Genomic DNA, 23,654 nt, shown 5'->3' with positions numbered 1-23,654 from the left:
TGAGCTACTACATTCCCACGTGGAAGCAGGGGGACCATTTGCCCGGCATGATGCCTGACAGCGAGTCCAAGCGGTCGTTACTACGGGGGAGGCAGCAGATAGGTGGGCGACTCTCCCAGCTCCAAGGACGCTGGGAGGAAGATCCCCGACCTCAGTGCCCAGCAGCTCCTTCCAGCGAACTCGGTGGCCCCTCCACCGAGCTTGTGTAGGAGGGGAGGGAGATCCTGGTCCTGGGGCGGGGCAAGGGGGGCGGGGAGAGGGTGGCGCTGGTGGCAGTTTCTGCCTGGGGCTGCTGAGGCGTGGCTGAGCCCCTGCGTGAGCCAGCAGGAAACCGCGGGCTCCATCCCAGCCCCAATTCAGCCTGCAGACCTTTCAGTCAACGGAGCCCAGCACAGCAGGGTTCTCAGAGGGAGCAAGAGGTGACCAAGAAGGTCCCAGCTTGAAGTGCAGGGAGCCTGGTGTAGCCGTGGAGGATTGGGTGTACTGAGCCGTGCTGGGCTCATTTCCAGCCCTGTGGGTGCTGTGAGTGCAAGCCCTCTTTTTTTTTCTTTTTCTTTTTCTTTTTTTTTTTTTTTTATTTAAGAAGACTCAGGGTTCTGCTCCACAGCTGCCTCTCACCCAGCGTTCCAAGCCTTATCAGCAGAAATCCGTGGCCTTCTGGGTGAAAACCTTTGACTTCTTTCACAGGATACAGAAAGACAAACCTGAGCCAGAAATACAGGTGGCAGACAGCCTCTCAGCTTTCAGGACAGGGTATTCCAGGACAAGAAAGGTGAAGCTCCTGGAGAAGGGACCATCGGGTCTGAGTGCTCATGCTTCTGTCGTGGTTCACAGGATTTGGGGCTGGACTGCTCTTCCTGCACTTCTTGCAGAAACTTCTGTTCCCGTACTTCTGGGATGATTTGCGGTTCCTGCTGAAGGTGGTGCGCTATGGGATTAAGATGGAGATGTACAGACTGAGAGGGGAGCTCGTCACGGTGCTGGATAAGTTCCTGAGCCACGCCAGGAGGCAACCCCAGAAGGCCTTCATCATTTATGAGGGGGTCGTCTACACCTATGAGGATGTGGACAAGAGGAGCAGCAGAGTAGCCCGCGCCTTGCTGAAGCACTCCTCGCTGAAAAGGGGGGACGTCGTGGCTTTGTTGATGAGCAACGAGCCGGACTTCGTCCACGTGTGGTTTGGCCTGGCTAAACTGGGCTGCGTGGTGGCCTTCCTCAACTCCAACCTTCGCTCCAATTCCCTCCTCCACTGTGTCCGCACCTGCGAGCCCACTGCTGTGGTGGTTGGCGGAGGTAGAGTATGGGCTGCGGGCTGCTGTGCAAACGTGAAACCGGCCACTTTTCCTGCCCTCCCTTTTCTAACCATGCTTGATGTCTAGTACTTGGAGGTGGGTGATGAGGTGTGTGAGTTACGCGGGTGCAATCATTTTTTCCATCCCCAAGCCAGTGGCTTAGCCCCTCCTACCCCTCTTCAATCACCCACTTTGTTGTAGATTACTAAAAATCAGAACTGAAGAGTGTTTTTATAAAAGGTCTGCATCCTGCCATTTTGGGGAAAGGGACAACTAGTGCCTTCAGTCCCTGCAAGAATGAGAGAGAGAGAGAGAGAGAGAGAGAACTGAGTCAATTATTTTATCCCAGACCAAAATGTCTCATGAAGAAGAAAGCTAGCAACTTCTTGAATGCCCCTTCCCCCAATAACTTTATCAAGAATGAGTCCATTTGGAAAACAGAACCGAGACATTCACAAAATCTTATTTTCACTCTTGCATTTACTTTGGATTTGGATTTGACAGAGCAAGGCTGAGCTACCCCTCTAAGCCAGGGGCAGGCTTTTGGCAGATGATAATCCTCTCCCTTATTTTATTCTCCTCTATCATTTTCTTTCAGTTACACTCTTCTTTCTCTGGTGTGAATTAATACAGCTATGGTTACACATATGCTCATATTGAGGGATGACGATAAATCTTTAGCTTAATGAGCAATTAACTAAGGACCTAGGAAGATGGGTTGCTCAGTAAACTGAAATAGGGAGCATGATACTTACTTTGTAGATCCAAAAAGGTTGAGACAATTTCTTCTTGTATGAAGCTAAAAAATCATGAGGATGTCCTTGGTAAAGAGCTTTAAAAAATACTTCAATATTTTAGATTAATTGATACATACCAGTTCCTTCTATAGGATGTCAGAATCTCATGTGTGGAACATAATCTAATTTCTACATTATTGATGACTAAAATCATAGACGTTTCTGGCTGTTCACTTTTCTCACATACCCACACATGACAAAAATTAGTTCTGCTGTGCACAAAAGAAGGCCTGGCCCTCAGCATTGTCACTCTTCCTACCTCTCTGTGTTCTTCCAGCCTATCTTGTGGTTCAATCAACCAAAAAAAAAAAAAAAAAAAAAAAAATCAGGAAATGTCTGTTTTCAAGCACCACCGGTTTTAGCTAGCTTCGGATCATAGGAGTGGAGAAGCCAAAAAGTGTCCCTTATGTACTGTCTGGTGATTTTTTCAGTCCTGCCTTCCATTTCATTTTACAAAGAGGCCTGTTTGTGTACTGTGGTTTCAGGGACATTTGGTGACAAGCAGAATCATTGGGTCATATAGAATTTTGGCAGTGTGGTTAAACAGTATTTACTAATTACTACAGTCAGGAGTGCAGCAGAAAATAAGGAATATTTGTTGTCTGTGGACATACTCAGACATTTTATCCATGGCTGACATCACTGCACATCACGTAGCAAACGTAAGCTCCAAAATGGGCTCGAAAAGAAGAGCAAACTAAGAGGGCTACAGCGTGCCTGAAAAGATCTCTGTGGCTGTGATGCTGAGGTCAATCCGAGAAGCTCCCCAGAACAAAATACTAAGGAGTGCTTCTAAGGGGCATAGTGCAGGCTAGCTCTCAAGTTGGTAGGCAAAGCCAGCTACAGCAGGAGGTGGTGCTTAACTGTGTTCAGTTAGTGCTGTGGTGTGTGTGTTCTAGCTGTTACTCTGCTCTCTGGTAACTAACTGCAGTGCTTCCTTGTTTATCGGTTTCAGTGCCAACGTCCCAGCATCCCCCACTTTCTTTTTAGTACAGAAAAGCTATGGAGACGGGGGGGGGGGGGACATAGCTGTGTCCAGGAAAGTCCCAGCAAACCTAAAAGACCTAAGTTTGATCTCCAGAACCCAACTTAGAAAAGAAGAGTTATGTGTGGCAACCTGAGCGCTGACCGGCAGAGGTGGGTGGAGCCCTAGTGCTCATTGGCCAGTCTCCTGTACTTACTGAGCTCCATCAATGAGAGACTCTATCTCAAAAACTAGTTAGGTGGATCTCAATGGAGGAACACACAGGGCTGACCTCTGACCTCCACACAAGCTCACATGCATGCACTTTTATGATCACACATTCATACATGAAAAATATACACATACAGGCACACACACATGCATTCACATTCTCACATTCATACAATACATACACATATGCTCTCTCTCTCTCTCTCTCTCTCTCACACACACACACACACACACACACACACACACAGACTACTACAGACTACTAGTTTGGGTTCCTGGAATTTTAAGTCAATACTATTTAGTATAACTTTCCAGCAAGACAGTTAACTGGAGAAGTTAAGCTTAAGTCACATTAACCATTCATTTTACTATATCTCAAAACACAAATTACATGAATTTTAAAGATGTGATGATTCTGTTTTAATTAATGAGCAGGTTACTTTGTTAAGAACAGCCTGTAGGTGTCTGTAAACTGTATGCATTTAAAGTGCTTACCCTAAAATACTGTATTCTTTTAAGTGGCATTTTAGGCTGCATTGGTGAACAACACGCTCCTAATGATCATTTTTTTAAACTTCAGAATTCGCAGATTCTGACCTGTTGCTCCTAGTGAGGATTCTTAGACCTCTGGAGCAAGGGTACAGGAGCGGAGAGCTGAGCGGTTTAGACAGAGCAGCCAGGCAGCCCTGAGGCTCAGGTAGAGTCAGCCGCTTTGTAGCTGATGGGATCTGTCCTGAGTGTCACCTTACTAGGCTATGAGATGGCAATCACACCATCTTCTTCACAGCACAGTTTCTGAGGATTAGGTGATCTGGCTTTCCTGATGTGGCCAAGCGCCTCGTGGCTGATAGCTTAGTGACTGAAAACCATTTGTGCTGTGCTCATGAAGACACCCTACGCCCAAAAGAAAAACACACAGTTTCCTTGAAATGGTGTTTTAGAAAAATTATACTTCTTATAAGTTATTTGTACAGTTTTTAGAATGTGTGTGTGTGTGTGTGTGTGTATTTATGTGTGAGAGGTGCCTTTCTTCAGTTGTTATCCATATTCCTTTGGGACAGAGTCTCTCACTGGCTGGACCTCATATAGACTAGCCTGGCCAGCCACTAAGCACCAGGGTTCTGCCTCTATCTCTGTTTCCCCAGTGCTGGGATCGGAAGTGTGAACTATGACACCCAACTTTCTTGAAGATGGGTACTGGGATCGAACTCAGGCTCTGTGCTTGCAAGTTTAAGCACTTTAACAACTAAGATATGTCTGTAGACCCAGAAGTTATAGACAATTTTAAACAAGTTTTATGGGTCAGGTCAGATAAGGTCCTTGGCGATAGGTACAATTTCTACCTTGGCATAGCTTTCTGATAACCACATCAGGAGGAAGCCAAAGGAAAGGTATCCAATCATCATCAAACATTATTCTTATTATTCTCAGTAACAGTGGTGTCAGCGTTAGCCATTTCTCAAGGCTGACTCCTGTTAGGTTTTCCCAGTGTCCCTGAGAGGCAGATGTTAGGCAAAGAAGTCAAGTACCTCAGGGTGAATAACTCAGTTTAGTAGGCTGCAGAACCAGGATCCAAACCCTGGTTTCTGATGTGGGATTCTGAGCTGATCGTAATCCAGTTGTGTAAAAACTGCCAGTTTCATTTCATATAGTTGTGAAAAAAATATACATTCAGACTATATGAAAACATTACAAACTGGCAATATCGTGATACCAGGCTTTTAAAACACAATAATTTAAAAAATGTGTATGATACTATTCCCTCCAACAGAGCCTGAAGAGGTTTTCTATCTATGATCTAGGTGTCTGTATCAGCCTCATGTTTTCTGCCAATCAAGGGATTAAAGTGAAATGGCAGGACACATCTCAGGCAGGACAGGTGACAGCCTGGAAATTCTCAGCATAGCTGGCAGAATCCACTGATTATATATATATATATATATATATATATATATATATATATATATATATATTTAATTTTTTTGTTGGGGAAGAGGAAACACTACTCTTAAAAAGATAAGAGTCTATAAGGTACCATTGTTACTCAAATGCGTACATCTTACTTTCTTAGTGCACCACATATGAGATCGTTATAAACAGATAACTTCAAAAAAAAATTCATGTTACCCCCATCTCTGCTACTTTGAACGTGATACAACACAGTGTATGCGTTTAAGAAACTTCACATTTCTCCTCATGAGGAGAGAACTTTTGGTGTTCACACTAGCCGTGCTGATGGGTACAGCTCTGCCCTGTTTTTATGAGCAGTTATTCTCGGGCTGTGCAGAGAAAATGTTCAGGTTAACAACTGAGCCTTTGCAATTCTGCAAATGCTTTTTAGCCAGAAAGGCAACCGCTTCTTAACGCTCAACAGGAAGAGAGGAAAAAGAAAGTCCCTTTAAGTTTTATAAGATCTGAAATATATGGAGGTAGAGAAAGCAATGGGCTCCTGTGACTTTATTACCCAGCTTGTGTCCTGCAATTACCTCAAATGGGATCCTTGTTTGTTTTTTCAGGACATGGCTAATTTTTTTTCGTGTATTTTTTAGAATGGTTGTTATCACACTTTTTTTCAATCTTAGATTTAGCAGGGTCAAAAAAGTTAACTTGCTACAGAAAAAAATAGTTTTAATAATGTAAATATATAGTGTAATTAAAACAACAACAACAAAACACCTAGACAGAGAATTGACTGAAACAGACTGTCGCAGCCCTATCATCTCTCAATGGAAAAGGGATAATTACTTAACACATATGTGAAGACTGCTGGTTTTAAAAACAGTTACAATAATTAGGAATGTAGAATGGATGCTAATTTGGGAGGGGAGCACTGTAGATTTTGAAGTCCAGTGCACCTGGATTAAAACAGACTCACCATCTTGGCCAGGCTTCCAGTCTTTTAGACCTCCAGTTGGCTTCACATTCCTCGTGCTCCTTTTCCAAGGAAAGAAAATAAATGGCAGATACTTCCTAAGTGTTCTGTGAGTTATAATAAACAGTGTTCATAAAAGTATGCAAATAGCATAAGAGGGAATACATATAGCATACTAGCATAATAATAGCATAAATACACATAAGTCACACCCACTTTCTAAATGTCCTACGACTTGTAAAACAGGGTTTATGAAAGCAGCTGGAGCACTGTTTCTGCAAGAGTGGGCTTCTGGTACCATCATGTCCGGACAGTACTTTAGGACACTGCTTACTTAAGCATGTTCTTAGAAACCAGAGCCTAGCCGTGCCCATATACCACAGCTGCTGAGCTGCTCTACCCAGGAGAACGATGGCTATAAATACATGATGATACCTATCATTTATCATTTCACCCTGACTTCTTTGTGAACATTGTTCTGCACTCTAAAGAGAGCTCAGGTCACCTATCTTGAGTCTATTTTCATATTGGGTTTGTTAATGCAGTGCTTTTGGTGCTGGAAATCAAACCATGGACCTCAGAAATATCATACAAGTATGCTACAGTGGACTTATACCCCTATTTGCCATTCTGAATGAGATTTAAGCATCTGAGGAAGAGGATCCAGGCAGTCCTGATGAGACTTGATAAACTATGGGCAGATGACAGAGGAGGAGAACTCTCCCTTTCAGTGGACTAGGGGAAGGGGGAAGGGGGGATGAAGGGGAGGGTAGGACATGGGGGAGTTGAGGGAGGGGGCTTCAATTGAGATATATAATGAATAAATTGTAAAAAAAATTAAAAATACCCAAAAATAAATTAAGAGCTATAATCAATTAATTTCTTTCCTTCATATTTGATATTATAGCTCTGTTAAATATGGAGCAGGAATGCATAAAGTTATTCATGCAACATGCAAAAGCCAACTCATATGGCATGTTGGAGGGACATGTGAAATATGTGAAATTTTTGTTATTGATTTTGTAGTCTCAGAAATGTGACTAAGAGATGCAATGATGATGTAAGAACAAGAAATCATTTTTAGCACTAAGGGTGCTGAGTGCTCACACACAGGATCATCCTTTACTCATTTTTACACTTGGGGTTCCCCTTAATGCTGTGCCTTGAATGTGGGAGAAACTTTTGTATGTTTCCTGAAAGAAACTAGTGCAAAATTTCCAAACCAAAGCAACCAAACAAGCAAAACCAAATTCATCAACCCTTCTTCTGCATTGGAGGCTTTGTTAAGTATCACAGAAACCCTAGCTAACTGATGTTTTCACATGGTTTACTGTCAAGATCTGCATCTACGGTAGCCTGTCAAGCACAGATCCCGGCTCTCTCAAACAGAAATCTATCCAGAATGTGTGGTACTCCTGGCAGGTGCATTAAGCTGTAGGGCACTGATCATCCTGTGGAAGTTCTGCAGGCATCAATGGTTTGTACATTCCTTTGAGGAATACATCTGAATGAGTTGGACTTCATTAATGTGTTTAAACAGTACTACTTTAGGGGCTGTTTTCACAGCATTGGCCGCTCTTCTACAAGACCGGGTTTGATGTCCAACACACAGATGGGGCTGGCTCACAAGTCTCATCTGTAACTCTAGTTCCAGTGGATCTGAAAACAGTGTACCCTTTCGGCTTCCACAGGCACCAAGGGCATACATGGTATAAAGACAAACATGTGGGCAAAACACCCACACATATGAAATAAATATAATTCAACAGTATTATTTTAAGTTATATCGGTATTCTTAATATCCTTTCAAAATTGAGGAAGCCTTTTTCATGTTGTTAAAATTGTTAATGATAAGTGACTAGTGATTCCTTATCCTTTTAAATAAGATTTATTTTCTTTTTATTTCAGGCTGGGGATGGTAAGTCCTAACTGTATGTGAGTGACCCCAAAGGCCATAAAGAGGGTGCCAGATCTCTTGGAGGTAGACATGACATATGGATACTGGGAACTGAATTCTGGTCCTCAGGAAGAACAGGAAAGACTCTTAACATTGAACCAGCTCCTAGACCCCCTTTATCCTCACATTCATGTTTCAAACTTTCATTTCAATGCCCATTGTCAGTTTTAACCACTGTTAAAAGAATTGTATTTGAGAATTTGGCTCCCCCTGAATCAGCTGAATTTTAAGGATATGAAATCAAGCCTCCTCTGACTTTTGCTCACTTTCTTTATTCTTGTAAACATTATCACTCTTTGCAAACTCCTGTTACTCCCTAGACTCTGCAGTCTCAACAAAGAGTCAGCTCACGATCATTTTGGAACTTTGTGCTTATATCACAATTCATTAACAAATTATAAAAGGTTAGCCATTAGTTTATAATTCCAGATGTCCAAGATGAAATCATGATAACTAGGATAAGTAGTTGAAAGGATTGATAAGTTCCAAATGCCAGAAAGAGTCATTTAAACGAATTCTAGAACTATTATTTTGAAAGTCTAGAGCCTTTGTGCTGTCTCTCTGTTTATGTCTTGTCTGTCCTTCCAGCCATCCTTGTAGGCTCTCACTCCTTGCCAATAGCAGTCTGCACACAGCAGGGTAGTTCATAACTGCATATACTAACCAGAAATGACAAGTCTCCTTGGATTCTTACATTTTGCTTTCTGTATTTATGGTAGAAATAAAGATTAATGAGGCATTTTATTAATCTCATCATTTATGTGTTTGCTTTGAATTTGTTTTGAGTACACTATTTATGAGTTATCTAGGGCCAGCTGACTCATTAGTTTTTATTAATTAATTTTATTGAAAAATATTTTTTCATACAATATTTTTTCATGATTTTCCCATCCCTCAGATCCACCTGACCTTCCTAACCACCAAACTTTTATCTTCTTTGTTTTATTCTCTCTCTTTCTTTCTCTCTCTCAAACAACAACAAAGAAACAAAATCAAAGCAAAGAAATATACTCTCCCCCCCAACACAAAAATGAAAATCAAAACAAATAAGCAAAAAACAAAGGAGAAAAAAAAGGCCAAATGAAATTTTTAAAAATCCACAAAAATATAATTGAGTTTGTTTGTGCTGGCCAATCATTCCTGGTCATGAGGCTTGTCCTGGAATGTGCCTGACACACGCAATGAGACTCCATTGTGGGGAGCTTCCCTTTTCCAGCAGACGTCAACTGGAGGTGGCTGGAGATAGCTTTCCAGTCAGGACTTGGACGTTGTGTTTACCTCCTAGTTTCAGTACTAGGGCCCTTTCTGAGCTGAACCTCACAGGTCCTGCTCATGCTGTCACAGTATCTCTAACTTCATATGTTCATCAGTCCTATGGTGCCTGGAAGATATGTTTTGCTTGCAGTCACTCATCATCTCTTGCTTTTATAATCTTTCTGCCTCATCCTCTACATAGATCCCTAAGAGCCGAGGGGAAGAATGCAGTAAATACATTGCATTTAGGTAGGTCTGAGTGCTCCAAGGTCTTCCACTCTGAGCTTTGTCCAGTTGTGGGTATCTGTGTTAATTCCCACCTCCTGTAAGAAGCTGCTCTAACATGGGCTGAGCAAGGCACTGATCTATGGGTATACCAGAATGTTGTTGGGAGTAATTTTCTTGTTGTATTTCTTCAGCAAAATAATAGTATTAGGTTATCCTCTAGATCCATGATCAATCTAATTTCAGGTTCTTGGCTATTTCAGTAACAACAAGTATAGGTTCCATCTCATGGAGTGGGCCTCAAATCCAATTTTAAAAGTGGTTGTTACTCCCATAACATTTGCACCACGACGGCACTGGTCTAACTTGCAGCCAGGTCCCTGTTGTAGGTCACAGAGTTTGTAGTTGAGGGAATTTGATCTACTTTCTCTTTTTGCATTGTTCAGAGTATTTCAGTGCCGTGAAGCTTCTAGTTAGGCACCAGCTTGGCATCTGTATGTTTGTCAATGTGAGTGTTAGTAGTGCTTTACCATCAAGTTGTAGAGATCAAACGATAACATTGGCAACAGCCTGTGATAGTTAGGGGTTTCTGTGGGGGCCCCTTTGGACAAAGACTCAACTAGATGTAACCAATTATTGCCACTCAAGGTTTCACCCTTTCACTAGATACCTTTCACTAGATAAGGTATCTAGTTGGGGCATTGGCTCCCCTATTATTTGGTTACTCTACATAGATTTCTTTCATATAGGAATATATTTTAGGAAGCTTCTACAGCAACTTTCAAATGGCCTTTAGTGTTATTTGTCCCTCCCCATATTCCTTTGTTTACCCTTTATTCCCTTCCCCTTCTTTATTTAATTTTCCTACTCTAGGTTTCCCTTGTCTCTCCATAACACTGAATTTATTTTTTCTTCCTTGGGAGATTCTTTCCCCTGTTCTGGTCCCTTATTAGGTACCTAACCTCTGTGGTTATTTAGATTAAAGCACACATTTGGAAAGCTTAAGAGCTAACACACATATAAAACAGAAAGCAGAGTATTTGTCATTTGGGGTCTGGGTTGCCTCACTCAAAGTGATTTTTTTCTAGTTCCATCCATTTAAAGTAAAATTTCATGATGTTTTTTTTCTTTGTGAATAATATTCCATTATGTAAATATTCCATAGTAATATTTCATTGTATAATAAATATTCCATTGTGTACCATACTCTTATTATCCATTCATCAGTTGATGGACAACTAGGCCATTTCTAAGTTTCGGCTATTATGAATAGGTCAGTAATAAATATGACTGAGCAAGTGTTTCTGTAGCAAGGATACAGACTCCTTTGAGTATATGCTCAAGGGAACTGTAGCTGGGTCTAGGTAGATCTAGTCTTCTTTCTGAGAACTGTGACACTGATTTCTACAGTGGTTGTCCAAGTTTGAATTCCCACCAACAATAAATGAGGGGTTCCTTGGTGTAGGTGTTTGTTCTGATCTTTATTGGGTGAGTGATCCACTCTGTGATTGCTGTTGGTCTCCGTTCCTTTTACTCAACATCCTCACCCATATGAGATTCTATTTGTTTTATTGAGCTTTGCCATTCTGACTGGGGTAAGATGAAATCACCAAGTAGTTTTAATATGCATTTTCTTGATGACTAAAAATGTTGAACATGCCATCAAGTGTTTCTCAGCCATTTGTATTTTATCTCTTCAGAACTCTCTTAGTTCTATAACCCATTTTAAATTAGGTTATTCATTTTCTTGATGTTGAGGATTTTCTAAAAGCCCTTTATGTATTCTAGATACTATCCACTATATTGTGTATATTTGATAAAGATCTTTTTCCTGAAGACTGATGCTTTGATGGAATGGTGGTATCCTTTGCCATCAAGAAACTTATTTTTATGAGGTCACATTTATTGTTAGTAACAGGGATACTGGTGTCTTGTGCTACCAATATCCAGTTCAGAAAGTCCTTTCCTGTATCAATGAGTTCAAAACTGCTTTTTAAGTTTCTCTTCTATCAGATTCAAGGTATCTGGACTTACGATATGACTATGACTATGTCCAGACTATGACTGGACTATGATGCTCTTGATCTATTTGGTGTTAAGTTTTCAACAGGGTGATAGATACGGGTCAATTTTAGTTCTTTTACATGCAATCATCCAGTATGAAAAGACTTGAGAAAGATCCTGTCTTTTCTCCAATGTATTTTTAGCTTCTTTGTCCATAAGCGTGACTCATGTCTGGGTCTTCCACTCAATTCAGTTGATCACTGTATCTATTTCTTTGGCAATCCTATCCTGTCTTTATTAGTTTATCTCTGTAGCACAATTTAAACTCTAGGACAGTGTTACTTCTAGAGGTTGTTTTGTTTTGTCATTAGTGACTGTTTTAGCTTTCCTGGGTCTTTTGTGTTTCCATATGAATGTGACTGTTTTCACAATATCTGTGAAGAATTATGTTTGAATTTTGATGAGAATTATGCTGAATCCATAGCTTGCTTTTTATAAGATGACCATTTTCACTTTATTAATCCTATGGATGCACAAACATGGAAGATCTTTCCATCTTCTGGTGTCTTCTCCAATTTCTCTCTGCAATGTCTTAAAGTTTTTTGTATCCAAGTCTTTTAAATTTTTGATTAGCGTTATCACCAGATACTGCTTTTTTTTTATTGAGAGTATTGTGAAAGGTGCTGTTTCTAAGATTTCTCTCTCAATCTGTCATTTTTATTTACAAAGGCTACTTATTTTTGTTTGTTAATTCTGTATCCTGCTAGGTTTTGTTTGTTTTTTTTTTTTGTTTGTTTGTTTTGTTTTTTCTGAAACTTAATCAACTGATTGAGCGGTTTCTCGGTGTAGGTATTTGTTCTGATCTTTATTGGGTGGGTTTATCCACTCTTTGGTTGCTGTTCTCTTCTCTGGATTCTAGGCAAATGTGTTGGGTGGAAGGTCCTTGGTGGAGAATAAATCCGTTGGTTGGTAGGTAACACAAAGGAATGGAGATGAGCTATGTGAAGTTTGAGAAGGTTTGTTGAAAAGAGCTAAGGAGTTTGAAGTCAGCACTGATGGGCAAGATATTCAGAGAGTGGAGGTAGGGTGGGAGAAAGGCTCCTCAAAGCAGGGTACAACAAGACTAAGAGAAAGCATGCAGAGACAGGATAAAATATGACTCATTTCTATTGTTGCTTCTTTACTATTAATCTGAATTAAAGAAAACAAGTCAGGAGTTTTTCCAGTTACAGTGTAATAGAACTGAACAGTGGCTGAAAGCTTTTTTGAGATAACCAGATAATCATTCACACTTCCCATTCTCATTCATGAAAATATGTAACACAGTACTATGGATTTGAATTCAAAACAAGATATAGTTGGTGATTATGTTTCAAGTTTATTTTTAAGAGTTAAGTAACTTATAGTTGCTTTTTATGTACAGGACAAAATTTATATACTCTAGAGCATTCTGACCAGAGTCTATTGTATATTAAGTAGTATCACAGGGGTCTTTAAAAAGACTTCTTAAAGTGTGTATATTTTTGTGTGTCTTTGTTGAGGTTTGTACATGAAAGTACAGTGACCAAAGATGCCATGGAGGGCCTCTGACCTTAGGAACTGGATTATAAGTGTGAACTGCCTGACATGGGGCCCAGAAATTGAACCCAAGTCTTCTGCAGGAGGAGTACGCACTCATAACCTCTGAAACCCATCTCTCTATCCAGCCCACATCATTGGTTTCTTTCATGACGCATATATAATTTAAAATTACTTACTTTCCGTTCGATTACCTGTTACACTAGCCCACCATTTTGTGGGTTTGGTTTATTAGCTTTGTAAAGATGCTGTGATAAAATACTTTGAACCTGGAGGTTAAAAATAAGAGAAGTGAGCCAGGGGTCATGGTGCATGCCTATAATCCCTACACTCAGGGAGACAGAGGCAGACAGATAGATCTTTTGTCAGCTCGAGGCCAGCTTGACCTACAAAGTGAGTCCAGGACAGCCAAGGCTGCACAGAGAAAACTTGTCTTCAAAAACAAAAACAAAAAAAGCAAAACAAACAAACAAAAAAACAACAACAAACAACTAAAATAAGAGAACAGCATTCTACCCAGTTCTGGAGACCAACAGTCTAAAGCAAAGGAGTTGTCAGGGTCATACTCACAGAAAAGCATGAGAAACAATCTTTCTTTACCTTTTCTGAGCTTCTGATGGTTGCCAGTGATCCTTTTCTTTGTTTGCATTGATTGCAAAAGGCCAGTGCGTATCTTCACCCAGCACCACAACATTGGGCTAGATGTTAGATTAAAATAAATACAGCACTTAGAAGTTCCTCAAACCTTGGAATAAATAACATATCATAGAAATATGAAAGGAAAACTAGCAACCATTCTAAATGTAAAACTTTGACTCTACTCTCAGAGATCCATGTTAAACTAAGGCAGAATTACAGTAAAAGAATGTGATGAACATAGTTCTCTCTACATTCTGGAAAAAGAGTTTTCAGGAATGATGAATTTTGTTTGTGTACTTCTGGGTATCTTAACATCTCATGCTTCCCCTCGAAGGTCTCACTGCCACCATATCCCTCTTCTTTTCCATCAATGACCATCTTTAGAATATGACACTTTATGATCCTTTATTAGTGGCTAAGGAAAGTTTTAAGTAACCTAGTCTCATCTTACCCCAGCCCTTATTTTTTTTTTTAATTCTGGAAACAAAGAGTTTTTAAAAACAGTATCCTGTTTCCTTTCCACTCCCCTCATACTCAGACTTTTAACTCACTATACTCCAGAGTTTTTCACGTGTGGAGACGGAAGCCCTCAGGATATTCTGTTCCTCTTGTCTGCTTGACTTTGGTTCTGCCCTTGGCCTTGGACCTCAGGTTGCTGTTCTGCTAATCATTCCATTCTCAGCTGCCCTGTCATATTGTCCCTTGAAAAAGGGCCTTTTTCTTTTTCTGGAAGAAACTTTTCTGCTTCACGGGTTTGCAACTTCAGTTATCAGTGGTGCTGAGAAAAGGCCTCTCTCTCTAAATTCATGTATCCTTTGGCTTCAAAATGGTCTTGAGACTGCAATGATCCTAGGACTCCAGAGCAGCCAAAGCATTTCCCCAAATATGTTTCATTAGGTTGAGTGATTAAGCACCCAGATGTTTTCCTGGAATACTTAACTACCAAGTTGTTTGTGTGTGTATATATGTATGATGTAAGTGTGTGTGTGTGTGTGTGTGTGTGTGTATACACACACACACACATATGTATGTGTGTGTGTAGCGCAGTTTCCAAAATTTATATTTCAAAGGAACCTAGGATGTAGTCTTAATTTCACTATGTAAGAATAAGACCATTACTACAATTTTGAGGCAAATTTGAAGCAAGTTTTAATTAAATACTGGACAGAATGATGGGCTATGGCCATATCCACTCCTGGGTTTCCAGAAAATGGCAAGGAGTCATGTTTTGCAGAGGTTTATAAAACAAAACCATAGGACCACCATATTTTCCAATAAGTCTAATCAGGGGGAGGCATATGTCCTGATGTTTTTCCTGCCTAAGTACTTCCTGCCTACTTCCAATTAGGGGTTAACATATGCTGAAATGTTTCCTACCCTCTTACCTCTCACCTACATTTAACCAAGCACATCTGGTGCAATTTGGGTCAAACTTGTATAGGGGAAGGAAAACTCGTGGCTTGATATCTCCCATAAATCATAGCCTCCAGATGGTAACAAAATTGTTCTTTAAGGGAGTCCTGTTGAAATAGAGCCATGCGGCCTGTAATGATGGCTCATGCTTTAATCCCTGGATTTGGCAAGCTGAGGTAGGAGATTTGTGTATTCAAGCACCGACTAGGATTATTAAGGGTAACATGACACAAAACAAAGCAAAGTTTCTCAAACCAAATATAAGCATAAAATAGCATTGGTATCACTCATCAGACAGAGAAAATACTTTTTTAATAGATCTCTGTCCTAACATGTGAAGGAAATTCAACGTGAAACATTTGAGATTTCAGTTTGTTTACCTATTTCTAACTCTTTGCTTTTCAGATTTGCTTGGAAGCATAGAAGAAATCCTTCCCAGCCTCCCCAAACATGTCAGTGTTTGGGGAATGAAGGATTCTGTTCCACAAGGTGTAGTTTCCCTCAAAGAAAAGCTGAGTCTCGTCTCTGATGAGCCAGTACCACCAAGCTATCATGTCACCTCAAGCCTCAAGTCTACTTGCCTCTATATTTTTACCTCTGGAACAACAGGTATGTTTGTCCTCTGTCTCTCTGTCTCTCTGTCTCTGTCTCTCTCTCTGTGTGTTTGTGTGTGTCTTTGTCCTGTGTGTATATGTGTGAGCCTAGAATAAAGTGTCATGTGACCTTCATTGCTCTCTACTTTATTGCCTTGAGGTAGGTCTATCATTAGAACTTTCTAGCTAAATAGACTGGCTAGCCAGCTCTTAGAACCACCTGGTGTGTGTGAGAGAGAGAGAAAGAGAGAGAGAGAGAGAGAGACAGAGAGAGATAAATACTGGTATTACAGGCATTGCGCAGATATGACACACATACAAATAATTAAAAATACGAAAATCTTAGATCTGTTGTGTTAGATCTCAAACCCAGACACATGGCTAGCTGGGAAACCTATTTTATTTATCAAAGCGGACCTGTCTGCCAGCTTCTCCTTGAATCTCTCAGTACCTACTACAGAATCAACCTTGAAGGAACTCCAGCAGACCTGAACATGACAAACCTGATGTGGCAGGCCTTGTCCTGCCTCCAGTTTCTCTTCCTTGCTAAACCCATTAGATCGCATTCCTAAAGCTGGGCCCCAAGAGCTCTTCTCTTTTTTGGCCACTTTCTCCTCCTGAGGCTAACTACCAAGGTCCAGCTATCAAAATTCCCCTTGAGCTACGTTAATTAACCTGTCCAATCAAAATTACACACCTCATCCTAACAAGAGATTTCCCCTTTTATCTCTACAAACTGCCTTTTGCCTATTGGCCACACCTGCCTCCTCTCTATCCAGAGGCAGTCTTTTGTCCCTTCTTTGTTCCCTTCCCTTTCCCCTTCTCCCTTGTTTCAGGATTTTAATTTTGGATTTTCTGTGTTCACGTTGAGAAGTCTTTTGTCTTTGTGCTTCTTGCCCTTGAATTTACAGTGGTTCATAGTATCCTGAAGACTTACACTGGGGGTGGTCCTGTTTAGTCATTTTCTGAGAAGCTAAAAGCTATTTTCAGTCTAGAAATTAATGTCTTACATCTCTAAGCATTTTCCATTTTAAAAAATACACCTCTCCTCTTTGATTGTTCCTTTCTGTTCCCCCTCCCCCTTTCCTCCTACTGCAGGAGCTTTGCCATTCACTCATCTTCGGAGTCTCTCCATTTTTATAAATCGAGCCTCTTGGACTAAGTCATTCATTTCCTCTTTTTTTTTTTCTATTTTTCTTCTCTTCATTTTTATATTTACTTTTTTAGAGATTTATTTCCCTATTCTGTGTCCTTTTAATATTCTTCTATGAGAAGCCTGTTATTGTACTCTTGATAATTTATTGCTTATATCTTTCAAATGTCTTTATCTTGCCTGGTTTTTGTTTGTTTGTTTGTTTGTTTCTTTTTATGTTTTAGTTTGTATTGCCTTGTTTTTTGCTTCCAAACTTCCTGAAACATTGGATTTCTTTTGACTGGCAGTTCATTCTTAGAAGTGTAGGTAATAACACCCCCGACACACACACACACACAAAAAAAAAAAGAAACAAAACAAAACAAAACAAACAAACAAACAAACAAAAAAAAAACACCCAACTCATGAGTAGAAGGCCAGCATACCTGGGCGAGATTTATCTATTGGATGGTTGCCTTGCCTAGGCTTTGCTGTGTGTGTGTGTGTGTGTGTGTGTGTGTGTAGCAGGGTGCCCTTGGCTACTTGGCTGTCTGTGAGCTATTGAGATGCTTCAGAAAAGAATCTCTAAGTAGAAAAATAGCAAGTGTTAAAGGGGAAGTGAGAAGAATGTTTGCAGACTTCCTCTTATCTTCCTGTTTCGGCCTCCTTTTCTTGACATTTCCAGAAGTTTTTGTTTGTTTGTTTCTAGAGAAACTGTCTACAGTGTTGATGGGCCTAGAATTGTTTCACAACCCACACCCTAGCCAATTTATGCCCACACCTTTATTGTCTCACTCTTTGAGGGGGCTAATTTCCTTATCTGTGAGCCTTTCTGGGGTTCTATGGAGGCAAACCAGCTTTCTTTTTGGCTTCCCCTAAATAAAGTTTGGCTTTATTGGATGGGCTCCACGGCTCACCACACTCTCATCTCTTTAGTAAAACTTTGGGGTTTGTTATCTTCTACTTATCTCCTTTGTGCTTAGGGTCTGCAGATGTGTTCCACCTAGTCTGTCCATTACTAGTGGGACTTGAAGAGTCAGGATCAGGAATCTCGAACAAGGCCACCTCATCATGAATAGGGCAGCTATGTATTCAAGTATTTCTATAGGTCTCAGGAGGAAACCAAGCTTCATGTAGTATTCTGGTTCTGGAGCCAGCTGTCTTTACCATATAGAGAGTTCCCTCTTTACACTATGGATCCCCCCCTTTCTTCATCCAATATATTAAACAAATTTTGCAATTATTCCCCCAAACTGTTCTTGTCTTGGAACTGTCTTTCTCTTGGTGTATTCTAGCCCTGCTTACCTTTCTCCTAGTTTTCAAGTAATAGGACATATCCTAACTCCCCACTTTCTTCCTAGACCCTATCCCAGTGGTCAAACTGCATTTGAAGAGTTCTAGTGTCAGGATTCATAAATTATTAAAATGTCAAAAATTGTAAAGCCAACATAAGGTTGTCTTTCTCAAAAAAAAAAAAAGTTCACCAAGAAAGATGCAAACAAGTGCTTTATGACTGTATTGATTTTAAAAATACCACTGCTGTATGCGCCAAAGTTTTTATTATAAGCTCTCCGGTTTTTCTTTCTTTGTTTGGGTTTTTAGGTTTTAGTTTTGTTTTTTTCTTAGGAAGGGTTGTTTGTTTTTTTGTTTTGTTTTGTTTTTCAAGATAGGGTTTCTCTGTGTAGTCCTGGCTGTCCTGAAACTCACTCTGCAGAGACCTCAAGCTCATAGATTTGCCTGCTTCTGTCTCTCTAGTGCTAGGAAAAAAGACATGTAGCACCACTGTCCTCCAGTGTGTTAACATTTTATTTGAAAGCCCTAATCAGACTTGAATTGTTCTTCTGATTATCTTCTTCATTCAAACCTAAACACCATCAACTTCTGATCATTTTTTGATAAGTTCCTATCTCTGGCTCCTTTATCAATAAATGTACTAAGTACCTTCCATTGTTTGGAGTAAGTTCATGAGTGCATTGCACACCGGAAAATAGCTGAACTAGTAAAGGTAAATGGCTCAAGAAGTTCACTAAAGTGGCTTGAAAGCGACAGGAGCATTAAATGTAGTGTTGCTGCTTTTGGACCAGCCTCTCCAGGAAGGGCATTTCATTTAAGAGCTGGTTTGCCAGGGGACTCAGGGACACTGCAGGGAGTAGAGGATGTGGTGACTAAGGCACAGAACTTCTCTGTAACAGAAAACGCAAGAACATTTGCTCCTCTGGATGAGGAACAGAAAGCCATTCTTTATGATCGTGGCTTCACTTATTTACACGTAGTTTTGAGGGGAAAATTTGGATTCTCGGTACAGGTTGTAAAAGTCCAAGCTATTGGGAGCAGCTACAAAGGCGTCTTTTGAGAAAGAACATGGTTTTAAGTGGCAAATATTATTCCAACTTCATATGTAAGGTCAACATGGCAGACATGAGACTTCTTGGAGCACATACGACGTCTCCACGGACTGTGGATGCCTCCTGTGGTTCCTCAGGCTTTGCTCTGCTTCCAGGAAACCATCTGTGTGGCCTCATCTCCTTAACATTTTATGAAGCCAACGAGTTTATTAATAAGATATATTTGTTAGTGTTTGTTGTTCTGGGGATTGGTTACAGGACTAATTGCTTATGAAAGCTGATTGAGGGAAGCTCTTGACCACTGACACACACTTCAAGCCACAGTGAAGTTGATACAAAATGGAAGCCTGCGCAGGAAATCATCTGAAAACAAAAACTTTTAAACTCAAAGAAGAGTGGGATACAATTAAATTCAGTTGTAGCCAATTCAATTCAATTTAATTTAATTAATTAAGGCGATAATATTTATGAACAGGAAGACAAGTTGTATTCCGTGATAGAGAAATATAACATAAAAGTGCTAATGTTCAGAAATGATCACACAGTATCATATGGGTTAACCTTTCAGATTGTTTTGATGGATGAATTCTTTCTGTTTTTTAATTTTTTTAAAGATTTTTTAATTTTTAATTTTTATTTTTATTAATTACACTTTATTCACTTTGTATCCCCATAAGCCCCTCCCTCCTCCCCTCCCAATCCCACCTTCCCTCCCCCTTCATCATGCCTGCCCCTCCCCAAGTCCATTGATAGGGGAGGTCCTCCTCTCCTTCCTTCTGATCTTAGTCTATCAGATCTCATCAGGAGTGGCTGCATTGTCATCTTCTGTGGCCTGGTAAGGCTGCTCTCCCCTCAGGGAGAGGTGATCAAAGAGCAGGCCAATCAGATTAGATGGATGAATTCTTATGCTGACATTATAATTTTCTATGCCAACATCAAATTCTAAAGAAGAAAATTCAAAAAACAAAAAAAAGTAAATATTTGCCTGTAGATGCCAGTACCCAGGCACTATGCAAATTACAAATGTTTTATATATCGCTTACAACTATGCGTTTTCATAAGAAACTAATTATATGTGGGAGAAGGCTAGACAGAGAAGAAAACTATGTTTGGCTCATAAAATGTATGGAACAGTTACAATATTTTCATGAGCTTTGCATTTTTAAAGGATTATATGATAAGACATGTTTAAACATGACAAAGTAAATGGTCCTCAGTGAGAGTCCTATTTGGAGGAATTGTTCTCAGGAAACATCTTTACATTAAATTTTGATTTTATTACAGACCCTCTTATTTGGGGGCATATATTTTCAGATCTTAGCATTTCTTTCATTATTTTCTAGCAGATTCTACAGATTTCTAGCATATTCTATCAAATATGCTATCCTAGATACTAGAATAATTTTGATGTATTTTTTTGTTTCAATTCTTTGTGTAGTTGCTATCAGGATAAACTTTCTTTCATAGAGCTATATATAATGGAACTTATTATATATATATATATATATATATATAACTTGACATTAAAAATAACAAATCTACTCATACTGTGAACACAGTATGAGTGACATGACCCTCCATAACAGACTGAAGCTGCTCTGGAATCCATGTTCTGCTGTTGTAGGGATTGCATAGACTTCTGAAGGTACAGCACAAAGGAAATTATGAATCAATCTATCCAGAAAATACAGTGGAGGAACTAGGTGGACTGTGGCAAGGAGGGGTTAATATGTTTCAGATAGTATTTTAAAGCATCATGTTACAGGTTGGTGGAGGCTAAATGCCGCTTAACAGTATGTTCCAAAAGGCTTACCCAATGGTCATCAGAAAATTATCTCGTTCACAAAGGTAAACATCGATAACTATTCTCTAAAGCATAAAGCTAGCCAAGATACCTTTTGCTCTCCACCTACATTTCACCTTTCCATAACTATGATATTTTATTTGCTGACATCAGTTTGCACAATCTTGAGCATGGATGGCAGTCCCTCAGAGAATGTGTGTAGGTTAACTGGTCTTTCTTTTCTTCTCTTCCAGGTCTACCCAAAGCAGCTGTGATTAGTCAGTTGCAGGTGTTGAAGGGCTCTGTAGGGCTATGGGCTTTTGGCTGCACAGCTGATGACATTGTTTATGTAACTCTCCCACTGTACCATAGCTCAGGGGCTCTCCTGGGAATTGGTGGATGTGTTGAGCTGGGTAAGGTTTTATTTTTTTGGTGTTGTTTGTTTTGATAAGTCATCACAATATTTAATCAGAGCTTATGTTCATAAAATCTTAAAGTATTGCACAATTACAATGTAATATTTGCGAAAAGGACACATTTTCAAAACATAGCATATTCTTAAACTACAAAGGCCAGAGACCTGAGTATTTGCCCTTGTGATTTCAGCAGTTTATAGACTCCCTTTTCCTTGTGGTTACTCATTCTCCAGGAGACTGGGCCCAGGTTCCCCAAACAGTAACTCAAAAGGAGTAAATATTTCAGCTGCATGATGGTTTAAAGCAAGCTCTGAAATCATAGGAATGACTTCAGCAGCATTCTTCTGAGCAAAACAAGTCAAAGTGCACACTAGAGTCTAGATATGAATGTGGGAACACAGACTGCACCTCTTCCAGGCAAAAAGAGCAAGTTTGTATTACCCAGATGAGTGAGGGGAAGGAATTGAAGGCTGGATTCTTTTCTTCCCACAGTCTGTCCCAAACACTCAAGAAGTCTTGTAATAGAGTTTATGATTCAGTAAATTCCATCTGTAGACATGCAAGATGCTGTTTCATTTGCCAGCTCTGAAATAACAGAGCTCACTCATTACTGCTAGTTTATGCCTGATGTATGATTTCAGGCTATTCAGAGCATGATCAATATTCACAGGAAGGAAGCACCAAATGTTAAAAGCATATGTGAGAATCTGCATGGAGGCATATGTTGCTGTCAAGATAGGGTTGTTAGAAGTAAAGGAAGTGAATGATCATAGTCATTTCTCTGCAGACACAGCAAGGTGATCATTCATACATACACATATAAATCATTGTGAGAGTTAAGGAAACTGGGTGACAGTCCAGAGCACCTGACTTTAGAATAACAGAAAGGGAATACTGAACACATCATGAGGAAAGGAGCTGCCGTGTTGCTTCTTATCTAAGTGTAAGCTGTTCATCAGAGGCAGGGGGAAAAGAAAAAAAGGAAAGAGGGAGACAGAAACAGAAAGATTATTTGTGGAAGAGAGAGGAGAGGGGCGTTTGACTAGGTCTGTTCTTTTGTTTGTTTGTAGGTTGGGTGGTTGGTTTTTTTGTTTTGTTTTTCAAGACAGGCGTTTCCTGTGTATCCTTGGCTGTCCTGGTCTACAAAGCAAGTCTCTTTGTAGACAAGGCTGGCCTCCAACTCATAGAGATCCACCTGCCTCTGCCTCCCTGAGTGCTAGGATTAAAGGCATGCACCATCATGCCCAGCTTCTAGGCCTGTTCTAGTACCAGACCTTGTGTGGTGGAATCCACTGCCAGCCAGAGCCCCAGGGACCCCACTGCCACAGCAATACCTGTTACAGACTGAGCTGTGTAAGTGCCTTAGACTGATCTCCTAACTTTGCCTAGCACCCCTTCTTGAACAAACAGCGGTAGAGTGGCAAGCAAGACTCCATCCGTGGAGAAGCAGGGCATGAAAACAAGCTTAGAACTCAGAGCCAGTAAAACACTGGGTAGTCATACTGAGGAGTGACTTTACTCATGGATGCAAGTCCAAGAGAACTGAAAACATGCAGTCACACTTGGCCATGGTGTGTCAGTTACCACTATTGTTGATGGCCAAAAACTAGCATCAATCTAAATACATATTACTGATGGGTTAACAAGTAAAATATTACATATCTGTGGGGATACTTAGCCACACAGAGGATGAAGTATTGGTACAATGTACAAGATAAACAAACCCAAACTATATTTCATAGTAACTGAAAGGACTATGAAAAGATACACATGTCACATTCGTACAGAGTAGGAAAGTTTAGACAGATGTACATAAATGATCGCCAAGGGTAAGGGAAGTTGGAAATTGGAATGCCTGCTAAGGTGATGGAGTTCCTTTTGGGGTAACAAAAATAACTGCCCTCTATTTAAATGATAATTATGGTAACTATGTGAAATGGCACTGGATTATATACATTAAATTTTGAATTATTTGTTATTGTGACTTACATCCCAATTAGACATAGGAAACTGTCTTAGTCAGTGTTTTATCGCTGTAAAGAGACACCATGGCCATGGCAACTCTTATAAGGAAAGCATTTAAATGGGACTGGCTTACATTTCAGAGGTTTAGTCCATTATCATCATGGCAGAACACGGCGGTGTTCAGGCAGACACAG

At 40.1% G+C, this 23,654-nt stretch overlaps 1 protein-coding gene across 4 annotated transcripts in view; it reads left to right on the top strand.

The window, feature by feature from the left end:
- The window catches only part of Slc27a6 (solute carrier family 27 member 6), a 64,148-nt gene that overhangs the window by 13,687 nt on the left and 26,807 nt on the right, over nt 1–23,654 (top strand). The window contains exons 2-4 of one of the 4 annotated variants that reach the window (XM_060377236.1): nt 835–1,293; nt 15,632–15,835; nt 21,334–21,492. In XM_060377236.1, coding sequence (XP_060233219.1) covers nt 942–1,293; nt 15,632–15,835; nt 21,334–21,492 — 715 coding nt within the window. In that variant the 5' untranslated portion in view covers nt 835–941. Of the gene's footprint in view, nt 1–292; nt 1,294–15,631; nt 15,836–21,333; nt 21,493–23,654 lie in introns of those variants that run through there. The other 3 variants (XM_060377235.1, XM_021634116.2, XM_021634115.2) reach the window with 3 other exon arrangements.

The sequence above is a fragment of the Meriones unguiculatus genome, chromosome 2 (genome assembly GCF_030254825.1).
Source record: "Meriones unguiculatus strain TT.TT164.6M chromosome 2, Bangor_MerUng_6.1, whole genome shotgun sequence".
Lineage (NCBI taxonomy): Eukaryota > Metazoa > Chordata > Mammalia > Rodentia > Muridae > Meriones > Meriones unguiculatus.
The sequence above is the reverse complement of the archived record's forward strand: the minus strand, read 5'-3'. Positions and strand labels throughout refer to the sequence as shown.